Source organism: Prinia subflava, chromosome 23 (assembly GCF_021018805.1).
Source record: "Prinia subflava isolate CZ2003 ecotype Zambia chromosome 23, Cam_Psub_1.2, whole genome shotgun sequence".
Classification (NCBI taxonomy): domain Eukaryota; kingdom Metazoa; phylum Chordata; class Aves; order Passeriformes; family Cisticolidae; genus Prinia; species Prinia subflava.
Genome location: NC_086269.1, coordinates 213,872 through 227,877, shown reverse-complemented (window position 1 = coordinate 227,877; position 14,006 = coordinate 213,872). Strand labels below are relative to the sequence as shown.

Below are 14,006 nucleotides of genomic sequence, written 5' to 3'. Positions count from 1 at the left end.
GCAGCCGGTGCCGGTGTCAGCCCGGGATCGCGGGGCCGGTCCCCGGGCGGCGGCGGCAGCAGGCGGCGCTGCGCCCCTTCGCGCCGGCAGCGGCTCCGCCGGGCCCCGCTCGGCTCCGCGCCCGCCGCCCCCGCCCAGCCCCGCGCTGCCGCCGCCGCCCGGCGATGCCCGCGGCCCCCGGCGGCTGCGGCCCGCGGAGGCGGCGCTGACCCGGCGGAGCGGAGCGGCCCCCGGCCATGGGCAGCGTCGGTCCCCGGCCGCACCGAGGCCACCGGCAGGTACGTGCGGAAAGTTTGGCGGGGGGAACGAGACGGCACCACCGGGGCGACTCCCGTGGCGGTGCCGAGCGCCCGCCCGGCGCCGCTCCGAGGGGACGCCGAGTCCTGGTGAGGGCCGGTGAACGGGGGTCGGGGAGCCGCCGGTATCGGCGTGCCAGCGAGCACCGGCGGCACCGGGATGCCGGTCCGGGGCTCCGCCGTGGGGTCCAGCGCTCCCGGCTCCGCCCGGCCGCCGTGCGGCGCTGCCCGGCCCCCGCGTGTCCCGGTTCCCTGTCGCCCGCCGGGGCTCCTCGGCGCCGGTGCGGGGCTCAGGAGGGCCCCTGCAGTGAGTTTCTCGGGGCTGGCTCTGCCCTGCGCTCCGCTGCCGGTGACTCCGACAGCGGCGGCGCCCACGGCCCCTGCCCGCCCCGCGGCGGGGGCTGTGCGGGTTTCGGATCCGGTGGGGCCACGTCCGGCCACCGGCCCCGGGGGTGGGTTCATCGCGGATGCTGTTTTGCCAGCACTGCGAAGCTACTCGCCTTTCTGGGAGGCAAAGCACTGCTGGAGAGACCGCAGATTCTGCAGCCAAAGATGCTCCTTTACTCTAGAAGGGGCCATGGATCCCAACTGCTGCTAGCTTCAGCACGAGCTGTCCCTGTGGCCAAAGCCTTGAAGCAGGACAGTATCGAATGGGGGCTTTAATTTTCCTCTGCTTCCTCCCTCTTTGGTGGAGCTCCTCCAGCCAGGATGGGTGTGCCTCTGGCCAACACCAGGCTGGAGTAGGACAGTGGCGCTGAGAGCCAGCCACCTCCTGGGGTGGCTCGAGGGACACAGGACGAGCACGGGTCAGAGGGCCCCATCACCACGAGCAGCGGCTCGGCGGGCCAGAGGAGAGTGTGAGCTGTACCAGACCCATTCTGGAGTCATGAGTTTGTCCATGTCGTGGGTGCCAGGGCAGGGAAACAGGAGTCTCCTCCTCCTGCTCATCATGCTTCCGACTGGCAGGACTTGGTGCATAATTTGGCATGACAGAGTCCCTCATTAGCAACGTGGGGCACTGGGCTGCACGCCAGCAAACTGCAGACCCTGCTAGGAGGGCCACTGTTACACGTGTGGCTTTAATGGAGGAGGAGGAAAACGTCCATAGCCCCTGTGAGAGGCAGAGTGGTCACTGTCTGGGAGGGCAGCAGGGAGCTGTTCCTGTAGTGTGTCTGTGCTGAAGAACATCGATGAAGCTCCCATGTGGATGATGGCCCATGCCCACATTTGCCTACAGGGAGGGACGTGGACCCATACAGAAGAACCATCATCTCTTGACATACTGGTTGCAACTGAGATTGATAGTCAGAGACTGGGGAACTTGACAGTTCCTTCAGGTCCTAGCTCAGACCCAAAAGGCAAAAGCTGCTAAAAAATGTTAGTGAAAAAATCCACAAAATTCCAAACAGGACATAACAGAATGGAGAATACTAGATTTTCAGTCAAAAATAAGTGTTTTGACATGCCAGAACACCACTCTTCATTTCACTGACATTCCAGGCTGAAAAATCTCAAGTCAGACCAAACTTTTGTAGTTGTAGTCTCACCACACTGGAGGTTGATAACTGTCAAAACAGCAGTTTCTGCAGAGGTGTATTTTCTAATGGGAGTTTGGGCATGAGTGGGAGTTCTGAGTGCCTCTGCCAGCATGGAGCACTGGGATGCACCTTGTCTTTGTGCTCCCCTGAACCACATGTGCTCTGCTGGCCACCAGCGTGGTGTCTGCTCAGCTCAGGGGTTTCCCTTCAGAGTATGGCATGGACAGTGTGGATTGCATTATTGATAACGCTGTAATTTATTTATGCTTCCTTGGCTATAGCAAACAGCTCAGCCTTTCTGAGCTAAATCTACTTTGCACTGGGAGCGTGTTGCTGTCCTCTGTGGGGTGGAGGCCAGTGGAGTGCTTGGGGTTTGGTCCAGCTGAGAGGTTTAGGGATGTCTCCTGGAAACCTCATAGGGCCTGGAAGGTCCCTTGGGCAGGAGCCGGGGATGAGCTCCTCCAGAGGGACTCTGGTGTGTGCTGTGGGGCTCGAGCGTGGTGCCTTGGAGCTGGGCTGTGCTCCCTGCATGAACCAGAGCTGGAGCAGCAGCCAGGAAAGCAGGGTCTCCTGACAGGGACCTGGCTGCTCTGCTGGAAGGTGTATGGGAGGTTCTTTGGCACTGGGGACTCACTGTCGCAAAAATTGCACTAGTGCTGTTTCCTCACATCTGGGCTGCTAGATGTGCCCCACCTTGGGGCAAGACAGCTGCGTGCCTGTCCAGCTGGGCCACAGCCCCTGCAGGGTGCAGCGTGCCTGGGCAGCGGTGACCCCAGGCTGGGTGACCCCAAGTGCCAGGGCACGCAGCTGCTCCCGGCTGGGTGCAGGGCTGTGGCACGCGCTGCCTCTGGGTTCAGGGGAAGGACTGACTGAGCAGCTCTGAGAGAGCTGTTTGCTTTGTCATTGAGCAAACAGTGCATGCTTTAAGCTGACATCAGTATTTACACAGTCTCCAAAAGGCTGTCATGTCTCCAAAAGGACTCCAACAGTACCGGCTGTGGAATGATCCTCTCCAAGAAGCCTCATGCAGGGCATATTCTGTGGTACGGGAGCACCAGAGATCACCTAAATAGGGTGAGAGAGTCTCAGGAGAGAGTCTCACAGTCCCATCACATCACCTCGAGGAGCAACAGTTTTCTTGCACATTGAGCCATATGGGATTCTTGCTGGCCATGGGAGGGGTGGAGCAGAGGACAGTGGACAGGGATGGGGTCAGGACAGCAAGTGGGATGCTGCCAGCCACTCTTCAGTCTGCTCCTGGCCAAGCTGACCATCCCTCAGCATCAATTAGAAGCATTTCCTTACCTCTAAATTCTTTTTTAGCATAAACTATGTGGTTTTGTCAAGATACCTTTGTTTTTTTTCCTGGGCAAATGTCAACACTTTTGATGACATTTTCTGATTTTTGTTTTCCAGATGGGAGAATCAAAGTGCAAAATATCACTTTAAATCACCACTTCAGAATGAAGCGTTTTTCATTTTGAAATGTCAGTTTAAAAGAGAACAATTCATTTTTAAATCCTTCAAAACAAGAAATGCCCTTTTTACCACTTCAAATCACTTTGTTTTGATTAAAAATGTCAGCATGTTGTGTCCTGGCTCTTCATTAGAAGAATCTGTTTCACTGTGTCATGGTCCAGAGCAGATAGAAATTTCAAACATGGTTGAAAATTGAAGATTTCATCTCTGAGAGGTGTGGGTTTGTCCAGTGCACCACTGGAACTCTGCACTGCCCGTGGAGGAGACTGGGTGCAAGCTTGGCACAGTGTGGGGTTACCCCTGGCACCTGCTGCCCGTCCTGGCAGCACTCCCCAACCTCAGTGTCATCACCACTTCTTTGTGGTGTCTTTTTAATAAGTTATGACCCAGCACTAAAATTTTATGAGGGACATGGTTGTTTGCTGGAGCTGTTTAGACCCAGCAGGTGACAATGGAGGCTGGGAAGTCCCCACCTCACCTGGCAGATGCCAGCAGTGATGCTGCAGTTGGTGCCGCTGCCTGCGGGGCGCCGGAGCTGTTCCCATCTCAAGGACTGTGGCTGTAAATAGTGAAGAGAACATATTTAGAGAGCTCAAAAGTAAAATACAAAACCTTTTGGGATTTACATTTTTTCCTGGGGGCTCTAGATGATGTAAAATGTGGCTTCTTCCCAACGTGTGCTGCATGGAGTGGGAGTGGTGCCAGTGTGGTGCCAAGAGAGGTTATCACTGTCTCCAGAGGTAGCTAATGCAGTATTGGATGTGTAGTTTCATGACCCTGGCCCAGGAGGAACAGCCCCAGAAGAAGGTGTCTGGGAGAGCAGACTGCAGTCCCTGGCACTGCCATGGGCTCTGCGTATCCAGCTGGCACTCAGCTGCCCCGTTCCTCGGCTTCCTGTGGGTGCTGGCCCCAGGACATCCAGTGCCATCACCCCATCCTTCTGTTTGTCAGCAAGTGGTTTGCAAATGCCAAGCCTTGAGCATCACTGCAAGGCACCTCAGTAACACAAGAATAATAACAGCATGTAGCCACACACAGAAAAGACAGAACCTGAAATGACTCGCTGCTGATCTACTCTGGCTCCTCCCACACACACGGGGTGTGCATTTAGTGTTTGTCATCTGCTTTAATAACCTACTATAATGGACCCGATTTTGTGCTCTCAGCAGTAAAAATTAGGAGCAGCTCTGCAGGTCCTGCTGTTCAAAGGGGGGAGCAGGGTTATGGGTTGAGCTCCTGGAGAAGTTTCAGTGATGTGGTGGGCACATGCTCATGCACCTGAGTGTGTGTGTCCTGAAGTGAGGCTGGGGAATTCCCAGGTGTTCCCAGCCACTCCCAGGCACAGAGTGGCTCACACTGATGGCAGGTATCACTGCCCATGTCCTTCTTTATCCTTTCAGATGTGCTGATGTCTGCTTCTTGCTAAGACCTGACCCACCTGAGGTTGGCAGATGCACAAATGTGAGCGTGAATCCCCAGTAAAAGGTAATCATCACTCACCTGTACTGCTGTTGGTGGGATCTCTGTATGTCCTGCTGCAATGGCCTATGCTGCTGCTGAAGTCTGAGGACATCAGAGGGTGGTGGGTGAATCCCTTCCTCTCCCAGGGCCACAGAGTTGTGAGGACACCCCAGTTCTCACAACGTTCAGGAGTTATACCACTGCATGCAGGAACATTGGTGAGTGGATCTGCACCTCCCAGCCCTCCTCAGTCCCTCTTCCTCCATATATCTCTTCTTCTTTTTGATAGAATGAGTGAGAGAGATATACACAGCCTGAGCAAATGGGTTTTCGTGCTCAGTCTCTGCCTTACCACGCTGTGGGGACGACTGACGCTGGCCTCCACACATCACCACAGAAGCCATTCAGGTAGGGGAGCAAGATCCCTGCTGTGTGTGCCACATGCTTGTGCAATCATCCAGATCCCCATGATAAAGGCAGTACTTTGGGCTCTTCATGGGATGCCTGAGGTGGGGGTTACATGGGGATGAGATGCTCGGTGAAGTTCTGTCTCACATTTCTTGGTGGGGAGAGGAGGAGTTTCAGGCTGTGGTGCACACCAAGAGCTGGTGGGCTTCTCTTTGGGGGCAAATGCTGACAGCCCCAAGGAGCTCAGTGTCTACCTCTGTTTCTGTGGTCTGAGCAGCAAGGATGAGTATGCCAAACATTTGGGGCAGCATACAGCAAACAGACACTTTTGGGAAATGAGGTTCTCTGGGCATTGCTTGGCACTTACTTGCATCCAACTTCTCTTCATTTTTTAGCTCTCCACCAGCAAGCAGTATTTTACACTGAACATGTGGAGTTGTGCCCACGCTCCCTAAGACACTCAAAATGTGTCATTTCAGGTTATGCCGTAAAAATCCCATGTTCTGCTGCTTATTTAAAGGTCAACCAGAGTAGGACAGCATTTTTATTTCATTTTTGCATACAGGATTCAAAAGCCTTATGCTCTTACAGTTCTTTTATGGTTCCACGAGATAAGCTGTGTCTTTTTAAAAAGGGTTGCAGGGGGGAAATACCAGTTAAACGGGAGGGAGAAGCATGCCAGAAGCTCTGGAACTTATCCCAGGCTCTCAGGAGGTTTCCTGCTGGTGGTGTTAAACACACCATCCATCTGATGTGCATTTTGTTCCAAGTTTCCTGCTGCTCAGCTAAAGGAGGAGCAGCTGCAGGGAGCTCTGAAGCCCGCTGCTCGCGTGCCCGTGGGCTCAGCCCCTCTGCTCGGGCTGTCCAGGCGTGGGGCATGAAAGGCCCGTGTGGCAGGGAGCCTCTTGGCACCTCTCTGCTGCTGGTATCCCTGGGCATGGGGATGCTTATGTCCTCTGCAGGGAGGAAATAGCAGAGTCTCCTGCTGACATCCTGGGAATCACCAAGTCTGAGGCAGAGGGATTTCTTTACTCTCAGTTACAACCCTCCGAACTCCTGTGCCGTGTGAATGCTGGGGTCTGGCGTGGTTCATGTTGCCAGGGGTGGGAAAACAAGTGAATCTGGTGTGTAGGAGCTGAGGTGCTTTTTGCCAGCTGGGATGGCCCTTACCTTACCTGGGCATGGTCATGCCCCATGGGCATGTCACCTCTGCTCAAATGCTGTGGCCTGGGAAGGGGATGCACTGTCCTGCTGCCAGGGCTGGGGCTGGCACCTGGAGGGGGCAAATTTCCAGTGGCATCGTGTCCTAGGGCAGGGTGCCAGATGGTCACAAGACAATGCAGTGGGGAATGGTTTTAAACTGAAAGGAGACGGTTTTGATTAGATGTTCAAAGAAATTCTTCCCTGTGAGGGTGATGAGGCCCTGGCACAGGTTGCCCTTGAACGCATTCCTGGAAGTGTTCAAGGCCAGGCTGGATGGGGCTTGGAGTAACCTAGTCTAGTGGAAAGTGTCCTTGCCCGTGGCAGGGCATGAAATAAGATGTTGTTTAAGGTCCTTTCCAACCCAAACCAGTCTCTGATTCTACATTTCTAAGGCCTTTAGGCAAATGGAAGTATTTTGTGTCCTGAGCATGGTTTGGGTCCTGGGGCTGTGTGCTGCTCCTTCAGCTCTGCCATCAGCAGGGTCCTTGCTGTGAGGCTGTGTGCCCCAAGGGGCTGTGGGGCTGTGCCAGAGGCTGTGCCAGAGGCTGTGGGGCTGTGCCAGGGCTGTGGGGCACCTGCCTCACACTGGCAGCTCTTCCTGGGCAGGGCCTCTGAGGCTGCAGGTCCAGCACCAAAATGCCCCACACTCATCGAGCTTCAGTAAGGCAGAGGGAGTCAAATTTATCTTTATCTCTGAGCTGCACCTTTCTGAGCAAATTAAAAGGGCTTTGACACGTCAGCAAACTGCTATTGCATGGTTGTAATGACCGATTTCTCAGTTCTGCCTGGCTCTCCCTCAGCTGAACCTTTTAAAATTAGCTGAAAATGAGCTGCCCGAGCGCAGGAATTCAAGGGAGCAGAGGGGTTGCCTGGGCAGCCCTCCTGGGAGGAGCTCTGCTAATGAAGCTTTTCTGAAAATGAGTCAAAACCATAACTATGTGTGAACGCTGAGCCTTGAGAGTGTAAAATTCCCTGATGAGTTGCACGGGGTGGAAGATTCACTCCTTGTAGTCCTGGGCCACAGCATGATAGGAATGTGGGCTCATAGGCAGCCAAAGCCAAGGATCTCTACTTCTTCCTCAGATTATTTGAAAAATCCCATGAAGCATAAAGAAAGGGCAAAACAGTCATGTTTGTTCTGCAAGGAGTTGCTTTCCTTTTCACTTTCACCGAAGTCCACCATTTCTGTATGCAAAAAGAATGGAATTCATTATTAAAGCTGAATTACTATGGCATTTCAAAGGGAAGGTAAAATTTGTGGCCAGAGATGCTATTACAAAATATTCCACATTTAATTGTGTAATTATTATGGACAGAAATGAAAGGGTTCGTTAAAAGAAAATGAGGATGAAATAGCAATAAATAAATTAAAGACCTGGTGATTGCACAGCCCATCCTGCCCATGTGCTGTGGTGCAGGGCACAGGGGTCTGTCCTGGGGCAGCTACTCACATCCTGCTCTTTGCCTCCCATCTGGCGCTCAGGCACAGTGGGAGCTGAAGGGCAGGGAGTGCTTTGACTGGCAGCTGGTACAGCCATGCCCAGCTGCCACAAGCCAGGCTTTCACACTTAGATGAGCTTTTACGAGCAAGGATGTGAAAAAAATGTCTGCAAGACAAAGGGATTTTCCCCAGTGGTGGGGGAGAGATCCCATTTCCCTCAGCGTTCCTTGGAGAGGCAAAGTGGCTGCATTCCAAAAGCTGGGCAGCTGGGTAGGTGTGGGGACCTGACAAGGTCTGCAGAGCCACTTGCTGTGACACAGGCCAGCTGCCCTGGGTCCCCTGACTTTGTGTCACTGGGGTGGATGGGATCCCCAGCAGGACCAGGGGTGAGGCAGAGCTGGGAGCTGGGACAGGATGGGCAGGATGAGGCAAGTGCAGGGTGCGTCAGAGCAGCTGCTGGAGCCTCACGTGCTGGGAGAGGGCTGAGTGTGGGTTCGTGCTCACAATTACCTGCAGTAGCAGCAGCAGCAGCAGCAGCTCACATTCCACACAGCCCTGCATGTCCTGCTTCCACCTCCTTCCAAACCTTTCCTCTGGTGGCAGCTCCTGGGGCCTTGTGCCTGCCCTCCGGAATGTGGAGGGTGTCCTGAACCAAGGGTACGGAGCAACCAGGAATGCCCTGATGCCTGCTTAGCTGCATCCATTTTGGGATGCCACACTGCAGGAATGCAGCTTCCCTGTCCTCTACCCAGCTTGGCTCTTGTTTGCTAGGGAATAAAAGCCTGTTCCCAGTGACCCAAGGTACCCATGGCACGCCCATGTGTGGCTCTGCACTGCTCCTCCAGTGCTCATTAGAACAGGACGTGCAGGGGTCTCTGGGGTCATGGGAATGAAGTTTCTCAGCCCTTTTTGGCTGATTTGTATTGTGCTTGTGTGGGCCATTACCCAGCTAAAGCACTGATTTGAGATGCTGACCAGCTCTAAACTCTGATCCCAGAGGATCAGCCAACACAGTAGTTTTCTACTTTCCTTAATATTTTAACAGCCCTGGGAGGGGGAGCAGCAGAGCAGCTTGGATTGCTGATGAACACCGTGACATTTCTCTGCCATTGCAGGGTGGAAACGCCATCCTGATCCTTCCTTCTCCAGGCAGAGGGTGGGTGATGGCGAGGTGGAGGCATTAATTGTAGCTAGGATCAGAGGTGATGGTGCTCTGCTTGAAGCCAAAAGCAGAACAATGCAGCATCCCCTCTTCTAGCAAAGTGCATCTCATTATCAGCTGCAATTAGCTAATGAGCTCATTAGTTTCAATAAAACTCTTGGCTTGGCTGTGGCAAGAGGGGATGAATTTTGGAGGGTAGAATGGGAGTGAGGGCTATCAGGAGCAAGAGCTCAGATGTCAGAGGTCTGGAGCTGGAACCACCACTTTTCCTTACAGGTGGGCTGGAGAGATGCTGTGCCCAGACACCTGTGTGTCACCAGCAGCCCTGGGGGTGATTCCAGAGGCCAGGCAAGGCCAGGGCTGCACATGCTGGGCTCTCCTGGTGCCTGCTCACAGCTCACACCAGTGGTGTTGCCCAGGGCCGTGGGCAGGACATGGTCGAGGGTCTCTTCTCAAGGCACTGGGCAGCAGATGGCCTGGGGTCTCTGAGGTGTGACAGTGGCTGTTTCTCCTCCCCCAGTGCACGTAGAGCCCGGCACATGTGAAGTCATCGCAGCTCACCGGTGCTGCAATAGGAACAAGATTGAAGAGCGCTCCCAGACGGTGAAATGCTCCTGTTTCCCAGGGCAGGTGGCAGGGACAACACGGGCAGCTCCCTCCTGCGTGGATGGTGAGTGCCCCGTGGTGCAATCCCATCCTTTTCGATCCCTGACCTCATCCTCACATCCGCTTAAACTGGTGTGGGGTTTCCGTGCCCCTGGTTTTAACAGAGAAGACCTGCCCAGGGATCCTGCAGCAGAGCCGTGGGGACCGGGCCACATTCTGGGGACACTCGTTGGACACTCACACAGTCGGTGTGGCTGTGATACTCTGCTCTGTGCAGCCCTAGGCTATGTGCTGTGGAGGAGCTACTGAGGTTCCAGTAGCTGGGGATCACTGTGCTGGGGTCAGGTCTGCAGCACTGATCCCCGTACGTCTCCTCACCCTGCTGCCACAGCTGGAAGCAGAGATATGATTCCAGCTATGCAACACCTTTGCCTGTGAGGAGCACCAAGGAAAACTCAAACTCTGGATGTTTTATTGAATGCCATCACGTGTTATGACCAAAGAGCCGTTGGGAGCACCACCAGCCCCTGCCAGTGTGGTATTGCATTGCTTGACAGCCAGTGCCCTGTGACTGCAGTTATGTGCAACTCCAAGTAATGCCAGAATGAATTGTCAGGGAAGGCTGTTGGTGTCCTCACAGCTGCTCAAGTGATATTATTCCCAAATATAAGAGAGCCTACTCTGGTTGCCCAAACTGGAGGCATGAATCACAAGACCCTAATAGAGCAGAGTGGTAGGAGACAATCCCTTTGCTCTGTAAGTGGAGCATGAAACAGGTTATTGAACAGCACTGCTCTCCCTGCTCTCTTTGGGAGAGATGACACTGGGCTTTTTCTTTCCTGGGGTAGTGAGAAAAAATAGGGTGTTCCAGAGGCAGGTGGAGCAGTTGGGTCAGGTGAGGCCGAGCAGGTGACAAGCAGCTCCTTGTCCAGGCCTCCTCGATGTGAGCTGCACTGGAGGGAGGGGCTGTATCTCCTGATGTCACCCAAAGGTGGGCAGAGCTGGTCCTCCAAACCCTGTGCTGCAGTCTGGCCACTGATCCCCTCCTCTCTCCCAGCCTCCATCGTGCTGCAGAAGTGGTGGTGCCAGATGGAGCCGTGTCTTGACGGGGAGGAATGCAAAGTGCTGCCTGACCTCTCGGGATGGAGCTGCAGCAGTGGCAACAAAGTGAAGACGACCAAGGTGCGTCCCCAGCAGGTGATGGTGTAACCCAGCTGTGCCTTCCCCAGCCTGGGGTAAGCAAAACCCAGGAGAGCACCGCTAGTTGTGTGCAGAAGGGGAGACCTCCAGCTCCCTCGGGACACACACTGTTTGGTAAGGACTCACCAAAGCAGAGCAGAGGGTCTGGGCTGTGCACTTGTCACTGGTGCTGGAGGGGCTGGCAGGCATACCACAACCCTGAGTGGATCCCACAGCTTTTCCAGTTGATAATTCTTGCTGGGAGGCTGGGTGTTGGATGGCTCAACCCCTGGGCAAACATCCTAGGTGTGTCTCTGTAACATCCCAGGGCTCCCAGGGTGTCGGGGTTGCTCCCCAGCACCACCCTCTGCTCCAGGGCAGCAGGTTGCCCTTCCAAACTCAGTGGCACAGCCCTGATTATGTCCCCGTTCCCCGTCTGAGGCAATAATTTGTGACAGAGCACTACATGATTATTCTTTTCATGGCTTGCTGAATCCCCCAGGGGACAAGGTGTAATTAAAATTTTATCAAACTCATTAGTAATTACATATATGCCATGGTTAATCAGTTGCATAATTTTGTAATCATTGTTCATACTGTTGAGTGTAATTATTCCTTAGGCTTTCGTTTTCCTCGCCCCACATCCTCTACCACAGAATTATTGTATTAAGCCATGTCAGGATTTTTTTCATAGCTGCTATTAATTTTGTACACAGAAAGCACTTTCATGCTGAAGTGTTTTTATGGACATCCAAAAAGGTTCCTCTAGCCCTGAGCATCCATCACTGACCAGTAACTGTAGCACTACATTGAGATGGTTGTCTTTTTCCCCTTTTAGTGATTGATTTTCCCCAGCTACTAACTTAGGCCAAAGCTTTTGTTCTGGCTTTTTTTTTTTTTTTTTTTTTTTGTCTTGAATTCTCACTGGAACCACTCCCATCTGAAATGGGAGTAGGACTCAGGAGCTTCTGCTCTCCTGCCTCATCCAGCAGACCCCTCCATGGTCAACCTCTTTTTGGGTGCCATGCCCTTCCTTAGGGAGGTGGCAGTTGGGAAGCACAGACCTGTGTTTTCAAAAGGACTTCTGATAAATTTGGGTGACTTTAGTGACCTTGGAATGGTGTCAAAGGGCTGGATTTGCATCTCAGTGCCCTGTGCAGACAGACCTCAGTGGGAGCTGCAGCCAGAGCACAGAAATCACAAACCATCCATAAGGTGACATTTGGAATGGCCAGTCCATTAAATGAAAGTAAAGAGCAAATCTTATTTGCACCTCTTGAGGCTGTTTGCTACAATTCATGAATGGGGGATCAGCTGGATGCCTTGGATAACTCCTCCTCTCCTCCGCAGGTCACTCGATAGCGGCACTGCACTGGCTGACCAGCCTTGGCGTGGGTCCTGGTGCTCCTGTGAGCAGCAGGATGTGGCCCAGTGCCTGCACAGGTGGGATGCTCCAGGGTTGCCACCCTGCACCTGTCCATGGGACTGTGACAGCTACTGGATCAGAGCATCCACTGAGCTCCAGCTTGGCTAGAGGCTGCAGGCAGGGACCCCAGGACAGCTGCCAGAATCCCATCCCTCCATGGTTTCCTCCTTTTCTGTGGACACATTCACCAACCAAGAAATGGACTCGTTTTTCAGTCCTCCTAAATAAAATACTACCACTGTCTCAGAACTGTTGACAGTACAAATGCAGACAGGCAGCAGGCCCCCCAAACAGACTTTAATATCTGAATAGCTCGAATAGCTGAAATCATTGCTGTGAGTTGCCTTTCCCTATCTCCCAAGATGCTGAATCCAAGTTGCAGTCAGGAACTGGGAAGTCAATGGTTATGTGAAACTCTTCCCCATGTGGCTCCTGCCTTCTGGCCCTGGGGTTCCTAGGAGCGGCTGCTGAACTCCAGCCTGGTCCTGAGTCACTGGGGGCTGCTCTGCCCTCGGAGCACTGGGCTCTCCCTGGCCCACTGCCTTCCTGCCATGACCACATGTGGTAGATGTGGCAGAGGGTGTCTGGCACTCTTGGCCCCCAGGGATGGTGAGATGTCTCCATGGTGCATGCTGCTGGTTTCTCCTTCCTCAGTAATTGCATTAATCAGGTTACAAATTTAAAGTTTTCCACCATGCAAGTCCCAGGCACTGAGTTTCTGCTTGTGTTTGCAATTGAATTTCAGAATTGTGTGAGGGGATCTCTCTGTCTGTGGCTCTGGAGTGTCTGAGGCATGCAGATGCCCGGACAGGGGCTCAGACCGAGCCAGGTTTCGTTGCAGTAATCCAAAATAAAGAAGAATGTACCACCTCCTGGCCCTGAGCTCATGACCTTCTCCAGGACACACCGTTTCCTGTGATGCAGCAACCCACGGTCAGGGAGAATGTGAGCTCTGTGCCCCCTTGGGACCCTGGGGCTGTCGGAACAACACCTGCAGGGGATGTGCAGGAGGAGCTGGAGATGCTGTGGGGGCCATAGCAGTGAAGGGTCACTGGTGTGTTCACTGCTCTCTGCCTCCTGCCCTGGTTTCCACCACAGGATTCATTATGGAGACATTTTGTAATGGGGTATGTAATATCCTCTCCAGATGTGATGTAAATACCAGACTGTGAAATAATAAATTCATTTTAATCTCTGCAAAAAATCTTTTCACTCAGAAGCAAAGGGAGGCCTTGGGAGTGCTTCTCATGCTGCTGAACCCGAGGTGAAAGGGCTGAGGACTCTGCTCTGGCCATTCCAATCCCAGCCAGCTTGTGGAATGGTGGCTCTGGAGGAGAGCTGAAAGCCTGTTGTGGCCAGCCCATTAGTTCATAGTGATCCTAAAGATAAGTGCATTAATTTCTACAGGATGCTTTGCTGAGAGCTTTTCTTGTCCTGTCCCTCCACCTCTGTGTGGCAGCCCCCACTCCTGCAGTGCCATGTCCCCACAGACACCACCCCAACCCAAGGCCAGGCTTGTAAGGTCCCCACCCGGAGTCCTGTCCCCTCTGAGAACCCAGGGTGTCAAATGCAGAATGGGAATCTGTTCTTTCCAGTAGCAAACAGCAGGCTGTAGATGGGAGCATCCCTACTTGGCTGAGGATTTTCATAGTTGGCTCATAATGTGAAGGATCCCCTCTGCAGAAGTGTTAAGCTTTACACCTACGTTGATATAAAAACATTTTATTGTCTGCACAATAGGTATCCTGGAAGCTTATTTTTCACTTACTGCAGTCCACAGTTTAGTGAGGAAATAGCCCCTTGGTGT

The 14,006-nt window shown here is 53.5% G+C and overlaps 1 protein-coding gene across 1 annotated transcript; it reads left to right on the top strand.

Annotated features, from left to right (window-relative positions):
* TAFA3 (TAFA chemokine like family member 3) lies at positions 1 to 13,722 on the top strand. The gene is made up of 6 exons (XM_063418372.1): positions 1 to 278; positions 4,714 to 4,798; positions 5,064 to 5,182; positions 9,509 to 9,658; positions 10,652 to 10,776; positions 12,124 to 13,722. Exons 3-6 carry the CDS (start codon positions 5,065 to 5,067, stop codon positions 12,133 to 12,135), a joined length of 405 nt encoding a protein of 134 aa, XP_063274442.1. The 5' UTR covers positions 1 to 278; positions 4,714 to 4,798; position 5,064; the 3' UTR covers positions 12,136 to 13,722.
* The last annotated feature ends 284 nt before the right edge of the window (positions 13,723 to 14,006 follow it).

Bases quoted from the DNA above. Each gene is read 5' to 3' on its own strand.
- TAFA3 (XM_063418372.1), top strand. From the start codon at position 5,065: ATGAGTGAGAGAGATATACACAGCCTGAGCAAATGGGTTTTCGTGCTC. The intron at 5,183-9,508 runs GTAGGGGAGCAA...CTCCTCCCCCAG, and splicing joins TCACCACAGAAGCCATTCAG to TGCACGTAGAGCCCGGCACA. The intron at 9,659-10,651 runs GTGAGTGCCCCG...CCTCTCTCCCAG, and splicing joins AGCTCCCTCCTGCGTGGATG to CCTCCATCGTGCTGCAGAAG.